Source organism: Drosophila grimshawi, unplaced genomic scaffold, assembly GCF_018153295.1.
Source record: "Drosophila grimshawi isolate 15287-2541.00 unplaced genomic scaffold, ASM1815329v1 contig_311, whole genome shotgun sequence".
Lineage (NCBI taxonomy): Eukaryota > Metazoa > Arthropoda > Insecta > Diptera > Drosophilidae > Drosophila > Drosophila grimshawi.
The window spans coordinates 4065697-4082887 of NW_025063098.1; the positions used below are offsets into that span (position 1 = coordinate 4065697).

Consider the following 17191-nt stretch of genomic DNA (forward strand, 5'->3'; position numbering starts at 1 on the left):
CGTCATTTATTGTTATTTCGTTGCCGCAGTCGAATCGGTTGTGGGCTAATGAAATTATCGAAAAAGTTTTCCAATTTTTAATTTTGGAAATTTGTGGATACAACTCAAAAAAATAAATTGAATTAAATGAAAATCTTAATTCATTATGAAGTTATATCAAATTTTTGTAAGTTGTGCTAGACACATTAAATCATTTTCAGGCTGATTTAGTTATTTGTATAATAATTCTATTTGAATCTATTTCTTATTACTTTTAATGCGACATTGGAGAGCACCGCGATTTTGTAGCCAAGGAAGAACAACCTTAATATGCTCCTTGTAGACCTTGCTACAAAATAAAAGAGTTCTCAATTGATCTCCCTCGGGCGTCTCGGCATATAAATTATCAAATCTGGCTATTTCAGTGGGTTCCAACAAACATCCAGCCATAACACCGCAAGCTGCCAAAAATCCTGTAAAATGAGAATCATTAGAGATCTGCTACAATAGGATTGGATTTACAAAACTATAAAACGTACCCCAAATGCCAGCCTTCAGCAGAGTTTTGTGTATATCAATAAGACTGGGTAGCGCTTTAGTGTAGTTCAATATTTTCAGATGTTTTATCAGCTGATCGTAGTACTGCTTTACAAAATAATCGAATTTGCTTACTTTAAGCCCCAGTTGGGGAGAGGATATCAGGAAATAAAGCAAGTCAATGGCGACGCTTCCATATTTACACATTTGATAGTCGACCAAATAGGAATCTAGTAATTTGCCTGAGCTTGGATCATAGAGGAACATTAAATTGGGCAGCCAGAAATCACCGTGATTCAACACATTGAACTCTTTTGGATCAACAGCGGCGACATCCAAAACATTTTCTGTTATGTGACCCTCCATATTTATCAAATCCTCATAGTACGCTTCGTGGCCTTCAATTGTGGCAAAGGACTTGAGCAAGTACTTTAATCTATCATCGGACATTTTGCGTATGAAGTCTTTTCCATCCTCATTGAAAAAGCCCTCCGATATATGTTTGGGATATGGACCCATTGTGGCTACCCGGACAGCCGAGGCTGCATGCCACTGAGCCAGTTTTGTGAGCACATCCAGGGTATGCTCCTCATCGAGGCCTGCCTGACGATTAGCGGGTTGAAATCCTTTGCGCTTTAGATCCTCTAGCAGTACATGTTCATATGGAATATCTAGCTTGTAGCACTTGGCTCCAAACTCAATATCTAGGCCAATATTCCGATAAAGCTGTTTAAACTCTTGGACATATATCGTAAACATCTCTCGTTCCATATCAAAGATGCTAAACGTATTCTTCCCAAAGGCTTCTTGATATGCCTTCGTCTGTTGTGGAATTTTCAGCATGAACGTAGTGGATTCAGTTGTGTTATCTGCATAGATTAAATTCTAGTACAAATCCCAATTAATTCCACTTGCACTTACCTTTCAGTTCCACAACTATTTTAATTTGGAGCACAACCGTGGCATAATTATCGCCAGGGTTTGTGCCGGGCACCGCCTTAAACTCTTTTATTGCCTTGAAATCTTTAAAGCTATCTTTTAGCACGTTATCAAAAAGATCTGCCTTCAGCCACTCCGGTAGCTTAATACTCGCATTAAATATTGTTTCTGGTGCTTTTGGCGACATAATTGCTAAAAACTCTTTAGAATTTAGTAGTAGTCAATGTGATCTTCGTGAAAGCAGTGTGGATCGTTAAGAAAGTCACCTGTTTATAAACAATTATTTCGGCATGAGTCTAAAGCTCTTCCAGCTTTCAGCTATCATTGAGATATTATCATTATTTAATGGTGTTCCTGTTCTACAATCTTGTAGAGCAATTGTAGTTATAAAACTTATCACAAAATCTTATTTTTTTTATCGCATTGCAAAGTTATTTAGGCTTGTAATTTTACAAAAAAATTAAGATGCAACTTAGAAAAATTTTAAAACCTGTGACCATTATTATTTTACTTTGATTGTAATAATTTTTATAATGGGGTTTTATTTCTTTATGTTGAAAAATAACGTGTTTTTTCAAATTCATGTAAATAAAAAACTTAACAATATTATTTTTTATTTGAATTAAATATCACTTGCATTTAATTCGTTTATTCTATCGTCTGCTATGCTTAACCTTTTTATTTTTGATCTAAAATTTATACGAATGTAAATCTTTTAATAATGATATTATTGGTTTTCATATGCGGTTTTCTTTTATTGGCGTGATTCGATTGCTTTTAAAATACAATAAAATACATACTTATAATTTACAATTTACTGTTATTATAACGATTCGATTCCATCAGATAAGTTATTGCATATCGTGGGTATATTTCTCGAATGCTTAAGGGTCTTTAGGTTTGCCACAATATTTTCATGATAGAATTTGATATGGTAACCGAATTTAGTCAGTTTATCTTCCAATTTGGTTAATGCCAAGAGGAAGTAGTCTAAATATTGTACCGTATTTGCCCAACTGAAAGTCCACCAGAAGTAACAAATCATCTTGGAAGAACATCATGTTTAAAGCATTAAGCTCGAATGGAGCCTTAGTCATATATCAACATAAATATTGCGCTCTACTTCAAAGAAAAATTTGAATAAGTTCCATCTGAAGGGACAACCTAAGCATAAAAACTTCTGAGTAGTCCCGCTGTATAAGTTTTATTTGATGTTTTAAGAGTGTTTCTATTTTTTTCTTGTTTGGGCATTAGCAGATGAGCATTTAATGGCTCTCTACAGATTGCTGCTCTTTTTAAACAACTTTTGCTAGCAAATAGGAAAGCTTTTCTGAAGTCTCTTCACAAACAAATTGTAGATACTCTTTCATGAACATCTCTGTCTAACACTCTCCCGTCTTCTCGCCAATGTAGATAAGCTCTTACGGTTTGTTACTCTTTAAGTGCGCTCTTTACATCTCATAATGCCAAAGAGATATTAAATGAATATTTCATATTATTCTCTTTGCTAGAGGGTACTGAAAAGTGTAAACAAATCAGTTTGGGCTCTCTACGAACAAAAAAGCTTTAATAATAACCAAAATTGCACTCTTCTTAAACAGTCTCTCAACGAATTTAAATATAAAAAAAAAATAGAACGATTAATTGGATGAGTTATTAAAGTATTATTTAACTTCAATCATTAGATTATATTTATGAATTAAAAATAAGTAACAAAAATTATTTAACACAAATTTTTTATCATATAATTAATTACAATTCGTAAGTATTTAACATACTAAAATTAGTATAAATTATAAATATGCATATCAGTGTCGCAATTCAGTTTATGTATCCCCTTTCAATGAGCCAGGGTAGAATGAGTTTAATTTGCTTGATATAGCTGGGATTCGACAGCATTTGACGCTTGAAGTTCATTGCTGTCTCCGAGTCGCCCATGAAGTTCCCAATGTTGGAATCCGGGCTGGGTGGGTAAAGTGTTACGGGCAGCATTCGCTGAGCGCATACAAATGCTGTGAGTATGACAATTGTCAAAACAAAATAATGGAATCAGCAATTATTCTATTTACGTAATATGAATTTGTTTAAAACACGCACCCCACAGACCATTTTTTCGTAGATTCATTTGCAATTCCGTCAGTGTGGGCACTTTGGAGGTATATTTTAGCAGGTTCAGATGCGCCACAAGCTCGTGATGATAATGCTCTATGAAATCATCGAATTTGCCCAACTTTATGTGTATGTTTGGTGTCGTCATCAATAGACAGAATAAATCTTGAGCGGGTGTGCCATATTTCGGTAGTTGAAAGTCCACAAAACATATGTCCTCTATATCTCCAGAGTTCAATTTGAAAAGGAAATTGTTACACCAGAAATCGCCGTGATTGAGCACGCAAAATTCGGATTTATCAATGCGACCAAAATCCATATACAAGTCTGTCATGCGATCTGTGTAATTGGTCTGAAATGTATATTGGAGATAAGTATGGTTTTAATCTAATGTAACCACACCCAACTATTTAACTATTCCTTTACTACACAACTCGAACTTGGTCCGATAGTTTAGCAATCGAATATTCTTATTTTAAATCAGGCTCATTTTTACTTACTATCAGTTGCTGGTGCCCCGGATCCAATTCGTACTGCTGCAGGCACTCCAAAAATGGCACATTGAATGTTATATTTGTATGTTCTATCCACTTATAGCACTCGGGACTCATGTAGCTCTTCTGATATGTTTCCTCGTAGTCTCCCAGCTCTGCCACCCTTTGAGCGGATGCCGCGTGCCATTGAGCCAATTTTTTCAGCACTGCTTTGAGTTCGGTTTGTCCCAAGCCCAAAATGCGCTCCAAATTGATATAGCCTTTGGGGCGTAGATCCTCCATCAATATGTAATCGGATTTGGGCGGGTTTTTGCTGAACTTAAGATGCTGTGGCTTGAATCGAATCGTGAGATTTGTGTGCCTGGTATAAAGCTCCTCCAATTCGGGTATGAGACGATCATACATGTCAGACTCCGTCACGAAAAATTCATGGAAATCGTGCTCATCGCCACGATCATTATCCAATGGAATTTTCAATACATAACTTATCTCTTTGCTGCTTTTATCTGCGGATAAACACATATTTAATCGAATACAAATCGGATTCAGCTCTCTTTCATCGGTGACTCACCTTTCAGCTGCATTTCAATGCCAATGCGCAGCACGATTGTCAAATAATTTTCACCCCCACTGATCGCTGCGTTGCACTCAAACTTTTCGATACTTTCAAAATCATTGTGATTATGCTTAAGTAGATCACTAAAAATCTGTTGATTAATCCAACCGGGTGCGTTGACAGTCGACATTGCTTTGTATAAATACGTAAGCTGCGATCTCGTGTGACGCTCTCAGATTCTTGATTCCGACTGAGCAAAAGCTCTGTCTCTGAGCATGTAATACTGTAATTGCTGAAAGCTTATGCGCTTTGCAATGTTCTTGAGATAGTCGCTTTAAGTCTAATATTTGCATATAAAGCTATCCGATTATCTTATTGCTTGGCATTTTTTGACTCTATAAGATTTTCGATAGCTTTATTTGAAATAAAAACACAGTTATTTCAGCAACGTTATAAAGTTTAATATCAATGGATATTAGGAGTCTACAATTCAACGCTGAGCCTTTTCACAACACAAGAAGAGTAAGTAAAGCGGATCGACTGAATAGCTGCAGCAGCCGGCAGATAAGCGAACGCTCTTTATCGAGAGAGAGAAGGGAGAGTGTGAGAGAGACAGTGTGTGAGAGAGAGAGTGAGAGGGAGAGAGCGCTACACAAAGAGAGCATATACAATGGAGCGCTACTAACGCTTGCTGCTGCAACTTAAACTAAGCCTAACATTATGTGCATACTTAATTACAACTAACTAACTAATAAGCTATTCAAATGATGCCTCACAGGGCGCCAAATTCAAATATGTAAACAATTCATTAAGATTAAAAGTTTTTTGCTGTTATTGTCCAAACATTTTTGTACAAAAAATATGCAAATCGTAAACACTGAAAGAAAAAAAACGCACAGAAGAGTTCCTCACCTTATTCTTCAGAGAGTAATTTTGTAAAACTAAAGGTAGTGGATTCTAAAATTTAGAAAAATATGATTCATATTTCCAGGGTGTTTCTTTAAATTATAATTTTTGTTACTCATATTAATTATTAAAATGACAACATATTTTTGTGTCGATTTAGGGTTTTGGCGATTTTAGTTTTCGAGGCGATTTTCTGTATTAGATCACGAAGTGTTTGCTGCTACGGCTGTAGTAGAAACCGTTTCTTTATAGTGCCTGGTACAAGCCACTAAAAATACAATAAATTCTTGCACTTAAATAAATTCTGAACTCGGATTAGCGCCGATCTAAGTACTTTTTTAAGTTACGAACCTAAAGGAACTCATATTGAAATCTAACAAGTGTAACTGTTATTAAATTTATGGTTTTGTATAGTAGAATATGGAGTGTTCCATTATGGCTTCTATTCGATTCTAGTCCTTGGCTTGGGCTTGCGATGTTTGGCCGTAAGCAGGTAAAGCTTCTCCAACATGCTATTAGCTAACGCTGCACTCATCGCAAACACATGGATGGTACCGGACTCAAAGACTTTGGCAGCGACTCCTGATGAGCTCTTATCCACATAGTAGGCAAATTTATGGCGGCCCTCAGCCGTGCCCAGCGGATAGGTTCTCAATTGCCGGAACTCCTCAATGCAAATCTCCCAGGGAAATTGTGCAACGTGTACCGTGTGGGAATGTAAAACATTCCACTGAACCAGTGCTGCTGGCACCTTTTCATCGAGAACCTTGCGTACAATATTGCTTTGAGTCTTTGCAAGAATTGCTTTGCTGGGCACATTGGTGATAAGTATGCTGCCATCGTGCCAGATCCAAGCAGCCTGGCCGTCCTCGAAGTGCATCTGAAGCACTTTAATGTTGCTGTTGTACACAGCATTGGCCCCCTTCAAGGCCAGCTTCATTAGGTCCAGGCCACAATTCATCTCCATCGTTGCATATGCATTCACATTCAGCATTTCGATCTGGAGATTGACGTGTTCGCCATTCCGCTGAGTTGGTGGACGCAGGATGCGTAGGTGCTGGAGTCGTGGATCTGGATTGGAGGGCAATGGAGGCATTAGCAGGCAACGTTTCAGGTCATCCAGGTTGACAGTAGCTTCGGTGATGCGACTGCTATCCATGGATCGTCCCAACGATTGCGTAGCACTCGCAGGATCTGGCATATTCTGGTCGATAACTTCTTGGAAGTTATTTTGCCATTGGTTTCCATTCGTGGTTTTAGATTGTTTCGCTTCGTCAATTGCTGAGCTAGCAATTTGGGATTTCTGGCTAACTGTGCTCACACTTGGCAGATGCAACTGCTTACTGTGATGGATTTGCGTGGAGTCTATTTCTGGTGAATTAGTTGTTGATTTCACTTTGCTTGGTATCTCGACGGATGCATCCTGGCACAATTGCTGTAGGCATTTAAGTGGACTCTTTTGTATTTCAGTCTGCTTGCTCTTCAGCTGTATTGTTTTGCCAATATCGTCAATATCTGCAACTGAATCCATGGTTTGCTGCACTTTATGATTAATAGTTATGGCAACCGTTGGTGCCACATCTAAAAGATGTCCAACTTCAGCTGCTGATTCCTCAACTAGTTCCGGCTCCATAGGTGATGCAACATGTTCTTCGCTTAGAGTCGCTTTGCATTTGGATGTCAGAGCATTATAAAGCATTTTTTGATCCTCCTCCGTTCTGGCCAAGCGCAGCAGCTCCATATATGTATCGATGTGTCTCTCTGGTGGCATTTGTATTGCCTTCAATTTAAAAAATGTTGCCAATTCGCGTTCTTCTTCCATGGTATGATTATGACTGTAGGATTTATTAAAAGACATTCTGCGAGTTGCTGGCTTTTCGACCTTCACGTCAGACTCCATTAGCCAAGCGACGGCCTGCTCCTGCTCATCATCATAGCTAGCGTTCGACTCTTCTGGTTCAGATGCTGATGGGTACGCTATCACTGGGATGTTCTCGTTGTATTGGCATTGTATATTGCCAGACAGGTTCAGTGGCCAGCAAAGGGGCCCGCCCTTCTTATAATCCTCGTATGAATTCCAGATGTCCTCCGATGTGGGTAAGCATTCAACAATGTCATGATTAGTGGGCGACATGGAATTAAAACTGTGATCGTGAGCTGGCGACTCAGGATGATTGAAAGTTTCCTTAACAACTGGTGACTGTTGATTGTTTGGACGGGAGGACCTTAATTGGGGTATAACCAAGGAGGTCGGCAAATCAAAATTCAAATTAAAGTTTAACCCTGCATTGTCTGTGTTAAAGCCAGAGGGCAGCCACTGCTCCAAGCTGCTCAGGCTCGTACCGCTAGAAAGGATTCGCGTTAAGCAATGTTATCGGTTAAGTTTGCTGCTTACTGCGTTCCGGACTCGAATGGCCTCTCCTCCACTTCTGCTTCCGGTATCCGGTCTTCTTTCTTTGAGTGCTTGTGCTTGTCCATATTGTTGATATTAAAACGGGAAGCAAGTTGATTTTCTGCTCATAACATCAGTTGATAGTTACGAGTGTTGAAAAAGGTCTACAATTACATTTAGTGTCCCGTAAAATATCGTTTTAACAATTTCCAAATTTCGATATTTCTTATAGCTCGAGTTTAGAAAGTGTTATTAGTTACATCGTTAATTTTTCTTATCCGTTTTCGGTATTTTCAGAGCTTTAAAAAAAAAGAACAGTCAATAATATTGCCTGGAAGAAGCTTTGACGATTAGAAACACTTGCAACTAATAACTACTACTTAAACTTTTCGAAAACGCTTTCGCTTCCCTTTCTTTCAGTAATAATTAAACCTGACTGAAATATATAAATAGAATAGAAATAATTTAATATACAAAGTATTTATTTGGTTATGGGTTCGATGATTTTGACTTAGATTTAACGCTTAACGCTATGCATGTAAACATGCCGTCTTAGCTTATCCGGCCGGGCAAAATCCTTGGCACAGAATGTGCACTGATAGGGTCGCTCGCCGGTATGCTTGCGGCGATGAACCTTCAGCTCGTAGTGCACGGTGAAGGACATGTCGCAGAGATCACATTTGAATGGCTTCTCGCCGTTGTGACGCCGCATGTGTATGCTGAGCTTATTTGGTGTCAGCGACTCCAGGCCGCACAACGAGCATAGATACTTTTTGCCGGGATTCTTTTTCGCCACATGCATGTCCCGAATATGCTTGTCCAGGCTGGGCTGCACCACAAACGAGCGCCAGCAGTGTGGACACTGGTATCGGAAACGTCTACTCCGCTTTGTCGCCGCAACGGGCGTCTGACTAGATGATGACTTTGGATGCAGAGTGCTCATGTGCTGCTCCAGATTTTCGCGCCACATGAATTTGTAGCCGCAACGAGAGCACTTGAATTTCTTCTCCTCGTTAAGACACTGTGTGCTTAGGTGGTGCTCTAGCATGGTCTGAAATGGCCAAATTTTTAACTAAATATCATCTTTACCATATCATAGACTTGTTAGTCATTTACCCACCTTATCGACTGTCTTATAAATGCAATGCTTACAGGAATGTGGCAGCTTGTCGAAGGTGTGCAGCGAATACTGATGTTCGCTCATGTCGCGCCTTCGCAGGAAGGTCATCTCGCACAGATCGCATCGATAAGATCGGCTGGCAGCAGTATTTGTGGGCTCCTCATCACTCTCGTCCGTTTCATCCAGCTGCAGCTCGAATCCCTCCTCGGTGCTTATCATATAGTTGGACACCTGCTCACTGTGCGCCTGCATCGAGTTGTGTCGCCGCAGGTCGCCAATGCTAATGAACTGCATATCGCAAAGTTTGCAGACAATCGTCTTCGTACCGGATGGCTTGGCGGCATCCGCCAGCAGTGTCTCTGCCAGTGGCAGATCCTCTCCACTAAAGCCGTGACGCTGCACATGCTTGTGCAACAGCGCCGGCCGGTAGAAGGTGCGCGTGCACCAGCGACAGGGCAACAGCTCGTTGTGGACATCGTGGTGCATCAGCTTGTGCTTCGTCACGGCGCTCTTGTCCTGAAAGCTGCGCGAGCACTGATCACACGGATACGTCTCCTGCTGTATTTGAAGAAATTTTAAGATAATTAATAACAGTTAGCTTCGGGTTAACAAATATTAATGACAATTACAGAAATTATGCAGATGCAGGATATAATATTTTGAGATCAACGATTTTTTTTATAAGTATTAAATGAACTTTGGTAAGATTTCTGATATAGGCACTCGATATTAAATCTATATTGCGAATCCTACTGCAGTTATATTAAATACAATTTCGATATTGATACAAATCTATCAAAATCATATTGCCCTCGCCATAAGTGAGTTGGGTTATAATTTGAAAAGTTATTGTCTAGATAGTTTCTCAGTTGAAGGAATATAAATTGACACACAGACAGACACGAGGTTATCAACACGGTCTGTTGGCCATGAATATATGTGTATATTGTGAAATCAAAATGTCGATTTGACTACCTTGTTTTTGTGCTCGACAAGATGCGCACGTAGATTGCGTCGCCAAAAGAAGCGCTGTGGACACTTGTCGCACATGAAGCGCTTCAGGGTGTTCTGGCACAACTTGTGCGTATGATGCTCGAGCAGCTGCGCGCTCAGGAAGCGGAAGTCACAGCGCTGGCAGACGTGCGGCGCCTCCAGCCAGGTGTGCTGCTGCCGATGATGCTCGTGCAATTGATATTTGCGTGGCCAGACGGCATCGGCGGAGTCGCACAATTCGCAGGCATATGAATGCCGCTGCACAACATCCGCTTCGCCCTCGCTGTCCGTGTCCGAGCTGTCCAGATTCATCTCGTACCTTGCCTCATTTGTTATAGAATAGTAGCGTCCGAGCATGCCAACCTTGAGATCGTTGAAGATCCGTCGCTTGAGGCCCACAACTGTGGATTCTACGGCTGTCTTATAGAATCCCTCGGCAATGCGCTCAATCGGCTCGCCATGAGCATCGAATGTAAAGTCTTTAGGATGGGCTTTCAGGTGATCACGCAACTCGCGCAACTTGATGAATCTGCGCAGACAGATCATGCACTGAATCTCTTTGGAACCGTTTGGCCGGCAGCGATTCAAATCGAAGCCTTTGACGCGACGATCAATGCGCGACGGTTTCGACATAGCAGTGGCATCTGCTGCATATCTGGAAGACGTTGCCCCATCTTCATCCTCATCGGAATCCCTGTATTCCTTGTGCTCGTTGTGTTTGTGCTTGATGAGACTCACAATGTATTTATACGACTTGTCACACTGGTCGCACTTGTAGTAATTGTCGGCACTGGAACTGTCTGCATCGTCCTCATCGGGTAAGCTGTGCATTCGGGATATCAATTAATTACCTATTGATACCGATTTAAGTAAACCATTAACTTACTTGATCTCTTTGATGATGCTGTGCACAAGCGAATCTGTGTTGGTCGGTTTCGAGCGCTGAGGCGGTGAACCTTGTTTAGTATTAGTTTGCTCTGCACTCGAACCACTTCTTCTAATTGGTTTGGGCTCTGCTGGACACTGGCTGGAAGCGTGCGTCTTCTGCTTGTGTCTGATCAGCAGCATTATGTACTTGTAGGATTTGTCGCATTGATCGCATTTGTAGTAATTATCCGCCAATTCGCTTTCCAAGCTTAAAAATTTCATAAATGATTATTTTACATAGATCCATAAATATTATCATTATATACATTTTACTTACTCTGCCTCGCTGCTGTGTGTTGTTGCAATGGAGCTCTTGATTACATCGTTTAAGAGCGGTTTCATGCCATCAGTCTTTTCACTTTCCACTGCTGCCTGTTCTTTGGTTTGGCTGCGCTCTGGAGAGTGATCTCGTCGCTTGTGCCTGAAGAGATTCGTTACATATTTGAAGGCCTTGTCGCACTTATTGCACTTGTGCATCGTCGGCAGTTTTGTGCTTGCAATCCGGCGCTGCTTGAGCGGAATATCATCATCGTCATTATCAGCGTCATCATCATTATTGCTGGCATCATCCTCTCGGCTCTTTTTAATTAGCGGATCAATCGAGCCGACTGAATCTGTTTGTGGCACGGCTGGTTCGGTTGCTTCCTCCATTTTAATTGTGACGCCCTCAATCTCCAGCAATTGGATGGGTGTCTCTCGCAAGCACTCCAACGTCCCAGTTTCGGTGTCCTCCGATAGAGATTCTGTTGTCATCTTGTGCAGCCAAAGCTCGTGAGTTTCCCTCGCCTGCAGCACAAAGTCGTAGGCATTTTCTAATCTGTGCGCACAGTTGCGGCAGATCCATGGCGGTAGCTTATCAGCTTGATCCACAGTGACCTGAAAACGACTCATTCAAAAAATGCTTTCCATATCAATTTGACGGGGGAGGGAAGGAATTGTGCACACCTCGAGTTTTGTTAGCTCCAGCAGCAGGTGATTGAATGTTTTCTCCACGTATTTATCAATTGGCGTCTCGATCCAGAAGCGTCCATCTGCGCCACCGCAGATTCTACACGTTCTTGTCATCGCACTACTCGATTTCGAAATGGAAAATCTAATCTCCGTTTCCAATAGAGCAACGACAGACGTCAATCAATTTGCCAAGTACACAAAACAAAGTGTTAGATTTCAGTGTGTACACACTGCCACTCAAAACAGCTGTTTCGCTGCACAGCTGTTCCAAATGTCTATCGATATGTTCGTCTTATCGATATGATGTGTTTTTACATTATTTGTTTCGCCATATCTTTTCACATATTGTAATGATTTACATTAAGCGAAAAGTATTTAAAAAGATCTAAAAAAAAAACATGTTGCCGACGAATATTTGTCGCACGTGTGCGTTGCAAGATGACAACTTGTTGGCATTGGCAACGCGGAGTGAAAAATACGCAAAGAAAAGTATTTGCGACATGCTGCACGAATTAACACAAAACGATGTTTGTTTTAAAACTGTTTTAGATATATATTTGTATATTTCATTTATATAAACATCATTTTACAGCCTCTGCTGGAGCATACAGATGATAAGCTACCACAGCATTTGTGCGGCCAATGCTTGAGCCAGCTGGAAGCTGCCTATGCATTTGTGGTGCAGGTACGCCAGACGCAGGAGCAACTGTTGCTGCAGCTACGTAACGGATTGCAGACACAGTGCCTGGATGAAACACCCATCGATATAAGCACAGAGCACATCAAAATCGAAGCAGACATTGACCTAGATGCGGACATGGCTGACTTAGTCGATGCTAAGTTGGAGGAAGAGCAGGAGAAGCAGGTGGCCTTAAAATGTCAGCCGGCAACTGATAGCGATAGCAGTCAAGATAATGTGAAGGAGTAAGTACTGAGCTGTGGGTAAGCTGTAGCTAATGTTTCCCCATTTTCTAGCCATCACATTAGGGTCAAAACCCCTCAGCTGCGGCGCAGTGCACGGCGAGCCAAACTGAGCACAGACAGCGAAAATGAGTCGTAAGCCGTAGAAATCATTTAGTTATACGCCAAATAAGAGTAATATTAATTTGCTTACCAGTTCCGAGCAGGTGAAGCCGTTGACTGTTAAGCGTGGACGCGGTCGTCCCGCACGTCTGGCCAAGAGGGAGACGACCACCAACGAGGACGGGCGGCATGTGTGCGAGGTGTGCGGCAAGACATTCTCCTGGTATCGCGACATGCAGCGCCATGCGCGCATCCACTTTGAGCAGGCGGGTTTTGTGTGCGAGCACTGCGGCAAGAAGTTCCTGCGCAAGGACAAGTACATGACGCATCTGCGATCGCACAAGAAGCACGTGTCAACAGACAGACAGACACTGCCACGGAGCAACGAGTGGCGCTACGCGGAGCGTCTTTACAGCCCCGGCAGATTCATGCGTGTGGAGTGCAAACTGTGCGGCTTGAGTTGCCAGCGCATTCGGGAGTTGCGCGAGCACCTGGCGAGTCATGTTCACATTGAGACATTGTCGAATCTCAGCCTGGACAACGATGTCATCCGAGAGCAGTTTGGCAGCCAATTAGATTTGCAGCAAATAAAGGAAAAGGTGTGCACGCAAATTGCCAAAGGTCGCGAGCAACTGGAGAATTACTGTGACGTTGTGAATGCTTACGGCTATGAGCAGTGCCTCAGCGATTCGGATGAGGAGGAGGAAGGGGAGCTGACTGGCAAATATCAATGTCTGCGCTGCAATGTCAGCTTTACACGGAAGCATCAACTCATGGGTCACACGCTCGAGGAGCACACGGACAGAAGTGAGACTCTTTTGGAACGCTGCAATATCTGTCAAATTGGCTTTGTTTGCGCCAAGCTGCTGGAACAGCATAAGCGCACGCAGTGTCTCAATCCGCTGAAGCGTTACAGCTGCGAGAATTGTCCTGGCAAGTTTATTTGGCTGCAGAATCTGCAGCAACATGCATGTTGCAGGGCGCAACCGGATATGCAGCATCGGCGTTCGGAGCAGCAGCAGGCACCTCATCACCAGATCCAATGTTGCCTGTGCAAAGTCCAACCCAGCAGCATGGCTGCCCTACGCTCTCATTTACTCACGCATCGTGATGGATATACCGGCATTGATCCGCAGCAGCAGTCTGCCTTCTTTCGCACCTATTACGATGATGACGGCGCCGGCTGCCTGTCGGAGCTCAGGGCACGCATCGCAGGCGATTTTGAGGCACAGCTTTATGGAAGATATTTCAATGCGTGCACGGACAGCGGACAGGAACTGGACTTCAACGACTCTGACAAGGAGTGGAGCGATGCGCCCATTCTGCACAGCTGTGCCGTGTGTGGCGAGAGCAGAATCCGTCTCGATCAGCTGCTCCAGCATCAGCAGAGCCAGCACATAGACCTAGCGGGCAGCCTGCCTCATGTCTGCTCCGATTGTGGATTGGGCTATGTGGCCGAGTCGCTGCTGCAACAGCATCGTCGTCGCATCTGCGCCAAGCTGCATGCCAAGTACGAGTGCCCACTTTGCAGTCACCGCTTCTATTGGCACTCCAACTACGAGCGGCACATTCAGGTGCAACATCCAACGGATACGAAGCAGGAGCAGGAGAAGAGCAAGCTGCAGTGCAGCGAGTGCGATAAGGTAAACTGAAGCTTAAGTTGAGCCTGGTAAATAGCCTGTTATATATCTAAACATATCTTGTAGGTGTTTATCTGGCCCAAGGATTTGACGCGCCACAAGCGCATGCATCAGTCGCAGGTGCAGTTCGAATGCGCCCATTGCGATCGCAAGTTTCATCGCAAGGATGGCCTTAAGTCGCACATGCGGATGCACGGCGAGCAGCCGACGTCGTCTCTCGGTGAGCAGCTGCAGCGCATGCCGATGGTATTGAACCAGCTATGTCGCCCCAATGGCTGCAAGCAGATCAAGTGCATGATTTGCCTGTCGCAGCACACAAAGATCTCCGATTTGCGAACTCATTTGACGAGCCATCAGTTGACGCTGTGTTTGGCCGAGGAGCGAGGCATCGCAAATATTTGTCGTGCTCTTTATCCGGAGCTGAGCACGCCACTGAATCAGCAGGCATTGATCAAGCGCATCCAGCGTGATCTAACCAACGACTTGGAGCTGGAAAGATTCGTTTCGATAACCAACGAGGCGGGCATCGAACTAAGCCTGGACAGCAGCGAAACGGACACGGATTCGGATTATGCAGTAGAAACCGAACGGAGTAGCACGGAACGCCGTTACAGCTGTGAATTGTGCCAGGTGCAGGTGATGCGGAAGCATCAGCTATATGCCCACCAGCTGGAGCAGCACACGTGGCACCAGACGACGCACGTGTGCAGCCACTGCCAGGCGAGATTCGTGAATGAGCAGCTGCTGGAGCATCACTATAGCACCCTCTGCCGCAATGCCCAGCGGCGTTTCCTGTGTCGCAAGTGTCCATTGCGCTTTCGCTGGCGCGATAATCTGAAGCTGCACAATAGTGTGGCGCATCAGGAGCGGGGGACTGTGGAACAGGACTCCAATGTGGACATTCAGTTGCGTATGTTGCCCGTGGTTAGCTACGACTGTGTCGAGTGCAAGCGTAGCTTCAAAATGCAAAAGGATCTCACACGGCACACCCTGATGCATGCCAAGGAGTCGAGCATCTATCGGTGTCGCTGGTGCGCACGACGCTTCTATCGCGAGGCGAATCTGCTGCAGCACATCGAGCGACATGGCATCAGCGCTGACCAGCTGCCCTATGCGGAGGCCCTGCTCAACGCCAGCCGGCATCCGCATGGTCCGAAGTGCATCCAGTGTCGCGTGTGTGAATTATCCTTTGGCAGCATTGCGGCACTGCGTTCGCATCTGCAATCGTCGCCAGTTGGCACTCATCATCCGATTGAGTCTATGGCCAACTATTCGATCACCAATCAGCTTGGCTACGAGCTGCACCTGGACGACTCCGAAACGGATGAGGAAGCCAAGCCGGCCGGCACTCCGGCGCATTACACGTGCGGCATGTGCCAGCTGCGCTGTGTGCGCAAGTTTGAACTGCATCAGCATCAGCAGGCCATGCATCGTCTGGAGCGTATCGCCGACGGCTGCAATCTGTGCATCTTCAAGAGCGTCTCGCCCGATCTGATTGCCTATCATCGGCGTGTGCTGTGCGAGAACACGGAGAAGCAGTTTAAGTGCTCTAAGTGCAGCTACAAGTTTATGTGGCAGTCGAATCTGGTGCAGCACATCCAACTGCAGCATCCCAGCAGCGAAGAGTCGCCAACAAAAACAGCAATGCCCAAGACCGTGCCCGATATTGATAACGTTGAATGCCACATCTTCCAGTGTGGTCAGTGTCCCAGTAAATACAATCGTAAGGATCGCCTCACCGCCCATGTGAAAAAGTGTCACACAGCTGGCGCAACTGCGTTAACAAAATCGGCAAAAGCGGCTACCAAGCAGCAGAAGAGTTTTCTGTGCGCCTTCTGCGGCAAGGCGGTGAGCTCATCCTCCAATTTAATCATACACATACGTCGGCACACCGGCGAGAAGCCGTTCAAGTGTGATTACTGCGACATGGCCTTTCCGCGCTCTTCCGATCTCCAGTGCCATCGACGCACCCACACCGGCGAACGGCCCCACATCTGCACCGTCTGTAAGAAGGGATTCGCTCGCTCATACAAGCTGCAGCAGCACATGCGCATCCACAACGGCGAACGGCCCTACAAGTGCACCTTCTGCGACAAGAGCTTCACCCAGTCCAATGACCTCACCCTCCACATCCGACGCCACACGGGCGAACGACCTTATCAGTGCAATACTTGCGGCGAGCGATTCATTCAGGGCACAGCGCTCAAGAACCATCGACAGCAGAATGGCCACTACGAGACGGAAGTGGATCAATCGAAGGATGACTAACTTCGGCCAGAAATATGTTTAAAATAAAAAATGCAACATTTATGCAAATGCAGCGTGAGAATTGAGTCTTTTTGTTTGTATTTTAATTTAAATTAAATCTCCTATCAAAAGTATCGATTTATCAGCAATTCGTTTCAATAAATCGAAGCATTAGCTGATATTGAATATATATTTATCTTACTAGTCTATCGTCTGTGGGTAAACATTTTAAATTTTTACTGTCATATATTTTTAACATTGCTGAATTCCTGAACAAAATTGAAGGAAGTGTTGTTGAGAAAGTCAAACTGCCAAAAGTTCGCTTATTCGATACCAGTACGATCGATAAGTATCATAGCAGCAGCAACGTTATCGCCG

General features: G+C 43.8%; 5 protein-coding genes across 7 annotated transcripts; 1 reads left to right on the forward strand and 4 right to left on the reverse strand.

Moving 5' to 3' along the window:
* Positions 1 to 163: 163 nt before the first annotated feature.
* LOC122322510 lies at positions 164 to 1662 on the reverse strand. Its single transcript, XM_043215067.1, has 3 exons — positions 1438 to 1662; positions 519 to 1385; positions 164 to 452 (listed from the first exon to the last, which is right to left on the reverse strand). Exons 1-3 carry the CDS (start codon positions 1640 to 1642, stop codon positions 238 to 240), a joined length of 1287 nt encoding a protein of 428 aa, XP_043071002.1. The 5' UTR covers positions 1643 to 1662; the 3' UTR covers positions 164 to 237.
* A 1512-nt stretch (positions 1663 to 3174) lies between these two features.
* LOC6563129 lies at positions 3175 to 4861 on the reverse strand. Its single transcript, XM_001990419.2, has 4 exons — positions 4630 to 4861; positions 4065 to 4564; positions 3553 to 3916; positions 3175 to 3467 (listed from the first exon to the last, which is right to left on the reverse strand). Exons 1-4 carry the CDS (start codon positions 4802 to 4804, stop codon positions 3277 to 3279), a joined length of 1230 nt encoding a protein of 409 aa, XP_001990455.1. The 5' UTR covers positions 4805 to 4861; the 3' UTR covers positions 3175 to 3276.
* Positions 4862 to 5570: 709 nt separating this feature from the next.
* LOC6563128 lies at positions 5571 to 8032 on the reverse strand. Its single transcript, XM_001990418.3, has 2 exons — positions 7916 to 8032; positions 5571 to 7865 (listed from the first exon to the last, which is right to left on the reverse strand). Exons 1-2 carry the CDS (start codon positions 7996 to 7998, stop codon positions 5963 to 5965), a joined length of 1986 nt encoding a protein of 661 aa, XP_001990454.1. The 5' UTR covers positions 7999 to 8032; the 3' UTR covers positions 5571 to 5962.
* A 344-nt stretch (positions 8033 to 8376) lies between these two features.
* On the reverse strand, positions 8377 to 12047 carry LOC6563127 (zinc finger protein 420). 3 transcript variants are annotated; one of them, XM_032737156.1, is made up of 6 exons: positions 11898 to 12047; positions 11230 to 11828; positions 10912 to 11160; positions 10008 to 10848; positions 9033 to 9587; positions 8377 to 8963 (listed from the first exon to the last, which is right to left on the reverse strand). In XM_032737156.1, exons 1-6 carry the CDS (start codon positions 12015 to 12017, stop codon positions 8430 to 8432), a joined length of 2898 nt encoding a protein of 965 aa, XP_032593047.1. In that variant the 5' UTR covers positions 12018 to 12047; the 3' UTR covers positions 8377 to 8429. The 3 variants fall into 3 exon arrangements, with proteins under 3 accessions (XP_032593047.1, XP_001990453.1, XP_032593048.1); XM_001990417.2 differs by having other exon boundaries at positions 9033 to 9590; XM_032737157.2 differs by having other exon boundaries at positions 8859 to 8963; positions 9065 to 9590.
* A 165-nt stretch (positions 12048 to 12212) lies between these two features.
* Positions 12213 to 17003, forward strand: LOC6563126 (zinc finger protein 91). Its single transcript, XM_001990416.2, has 5 exons — positions 12213 to 12430; positions 12496 to 12827; positions 12879 to 12959; positions 13021 to 14569; positions 14633 to 17003. The coding sequence occupies exons 1-5, from the start codon at positions 12302 to 12304 to the stop codon at positions 16832 to 16834; spliced, it is 4293 nt and encodes a 1430-aa protein (XP_001990452.2). The 5' UTR covers positions 12213 to 12301; the 3' UTR covers positions 16835 to 17003.
* The last annotated feature ends 188 nt before the right edge of the window (positions 17004 to 17191 follow it).

Excerpts from the sequence above, each read along its gene's own strand:
- LOC122322510 (XM_043215067.1), bottom strand. The coding sequence starts at position 1,642 with ATGTCGCCAAAAGCACCAGAAACAATATTTAATGCGAGTATTAAGCTA. Across the intron at positions 1,386-1,437 it reads AATAGTTGTGGAACTGAAAG|ATAACACAACTGAATCCACT; the intron begins GTAAGTGCAAGT and ends TAATCTATGCAG. Across the intron at positions 453-518 it reads GCTGAAGGCTGGCATTTGGG|GATTTTTGGCAGCTTGCGGT; the intron begins GTACGTTTTATA and ends CTCATTTTACAG.
- LOC6563129 (XM_001990419.2), bottom strand. The coding sequence starts at position 4,804 with ATGTCGACTGTCAACGCACCCGGTTGGATTAATCAACAGATTTTTAGT. Across the intron at positions 4,565-4,629 it reads CATTGAAATGCAGCTGAAAG|ATAAAAGCAGCAAAGAGATA; the intron begins GTGAGTCACCGA and ends GTTTATCCGCAG. Across the intron at positions 3,468-3,552 it reads ACGAAAAAATGGTCTGTGGG|CATTTGTATGCGCTCAGCGA; the intron begins GTGCGTGTTTTA and ends TCATACTCACAG.
- LOC6563128 (XM_001990418.3), bottom strand. The coding sequence starts at position 7,998 with ATGGACAAGCACAAGCACTCAAAGAAAGAAGACCGGATACCGGAAGCA. Across the intron at positions 7,866-7,915 it reads CCATTCGAGTCCGGAACGCA|CGGTACGAGCCTGAGCAGCT; the intron begins GTAAGCAGCAAA and ends AATCCTTTCTAG.
- LOC6563127 (XM_001990417.2), bottom strand. The coding sequence starts at position 12,017 with ATGACAAGAACGTGTAGAATCTGCGGTGGCGCAGATGGACGCTTCTGG. Across the intron at positions 11,829-11,897 it reads TGGAGCTAACAAAACTCGAG|GTCACTGTGGATCAAGCTGA; the intron begins GTGTGCACAATT and ends AGTCGTTTTCAG. Across the intron at positions 8,964-9,032 it reads TTTATAAGACAGTCGATAAG|ACCATGCTAGAGCACCACCT; the intron begins GTGGGTAAATGA and ends TGGCCATTTCAG.
- LOC6563126 (XM_001990416.2), top strand. The coding sequence starts at position 12,302 with ATGTTGCCGACGAATATTTGTCGCACGTGTGCGTTGCAAGATGACAAC. Across the intron at positions 12,828-12,878 it reads AGTCAAGATAATGTGAAGGA|CCATCACATTAGGGTCAAAA; the intron begins GTAAGTACTGAG and ends CCCATTTTCTAG. Across the intron at positions 12,960-13,020 it reads ACAGACAGCGAAAATGAGTC|TTCCGAGCAGGTGAAGCCGT; the intron begins GTAAGCCGTAGA and ends TTTGCTTACCAG.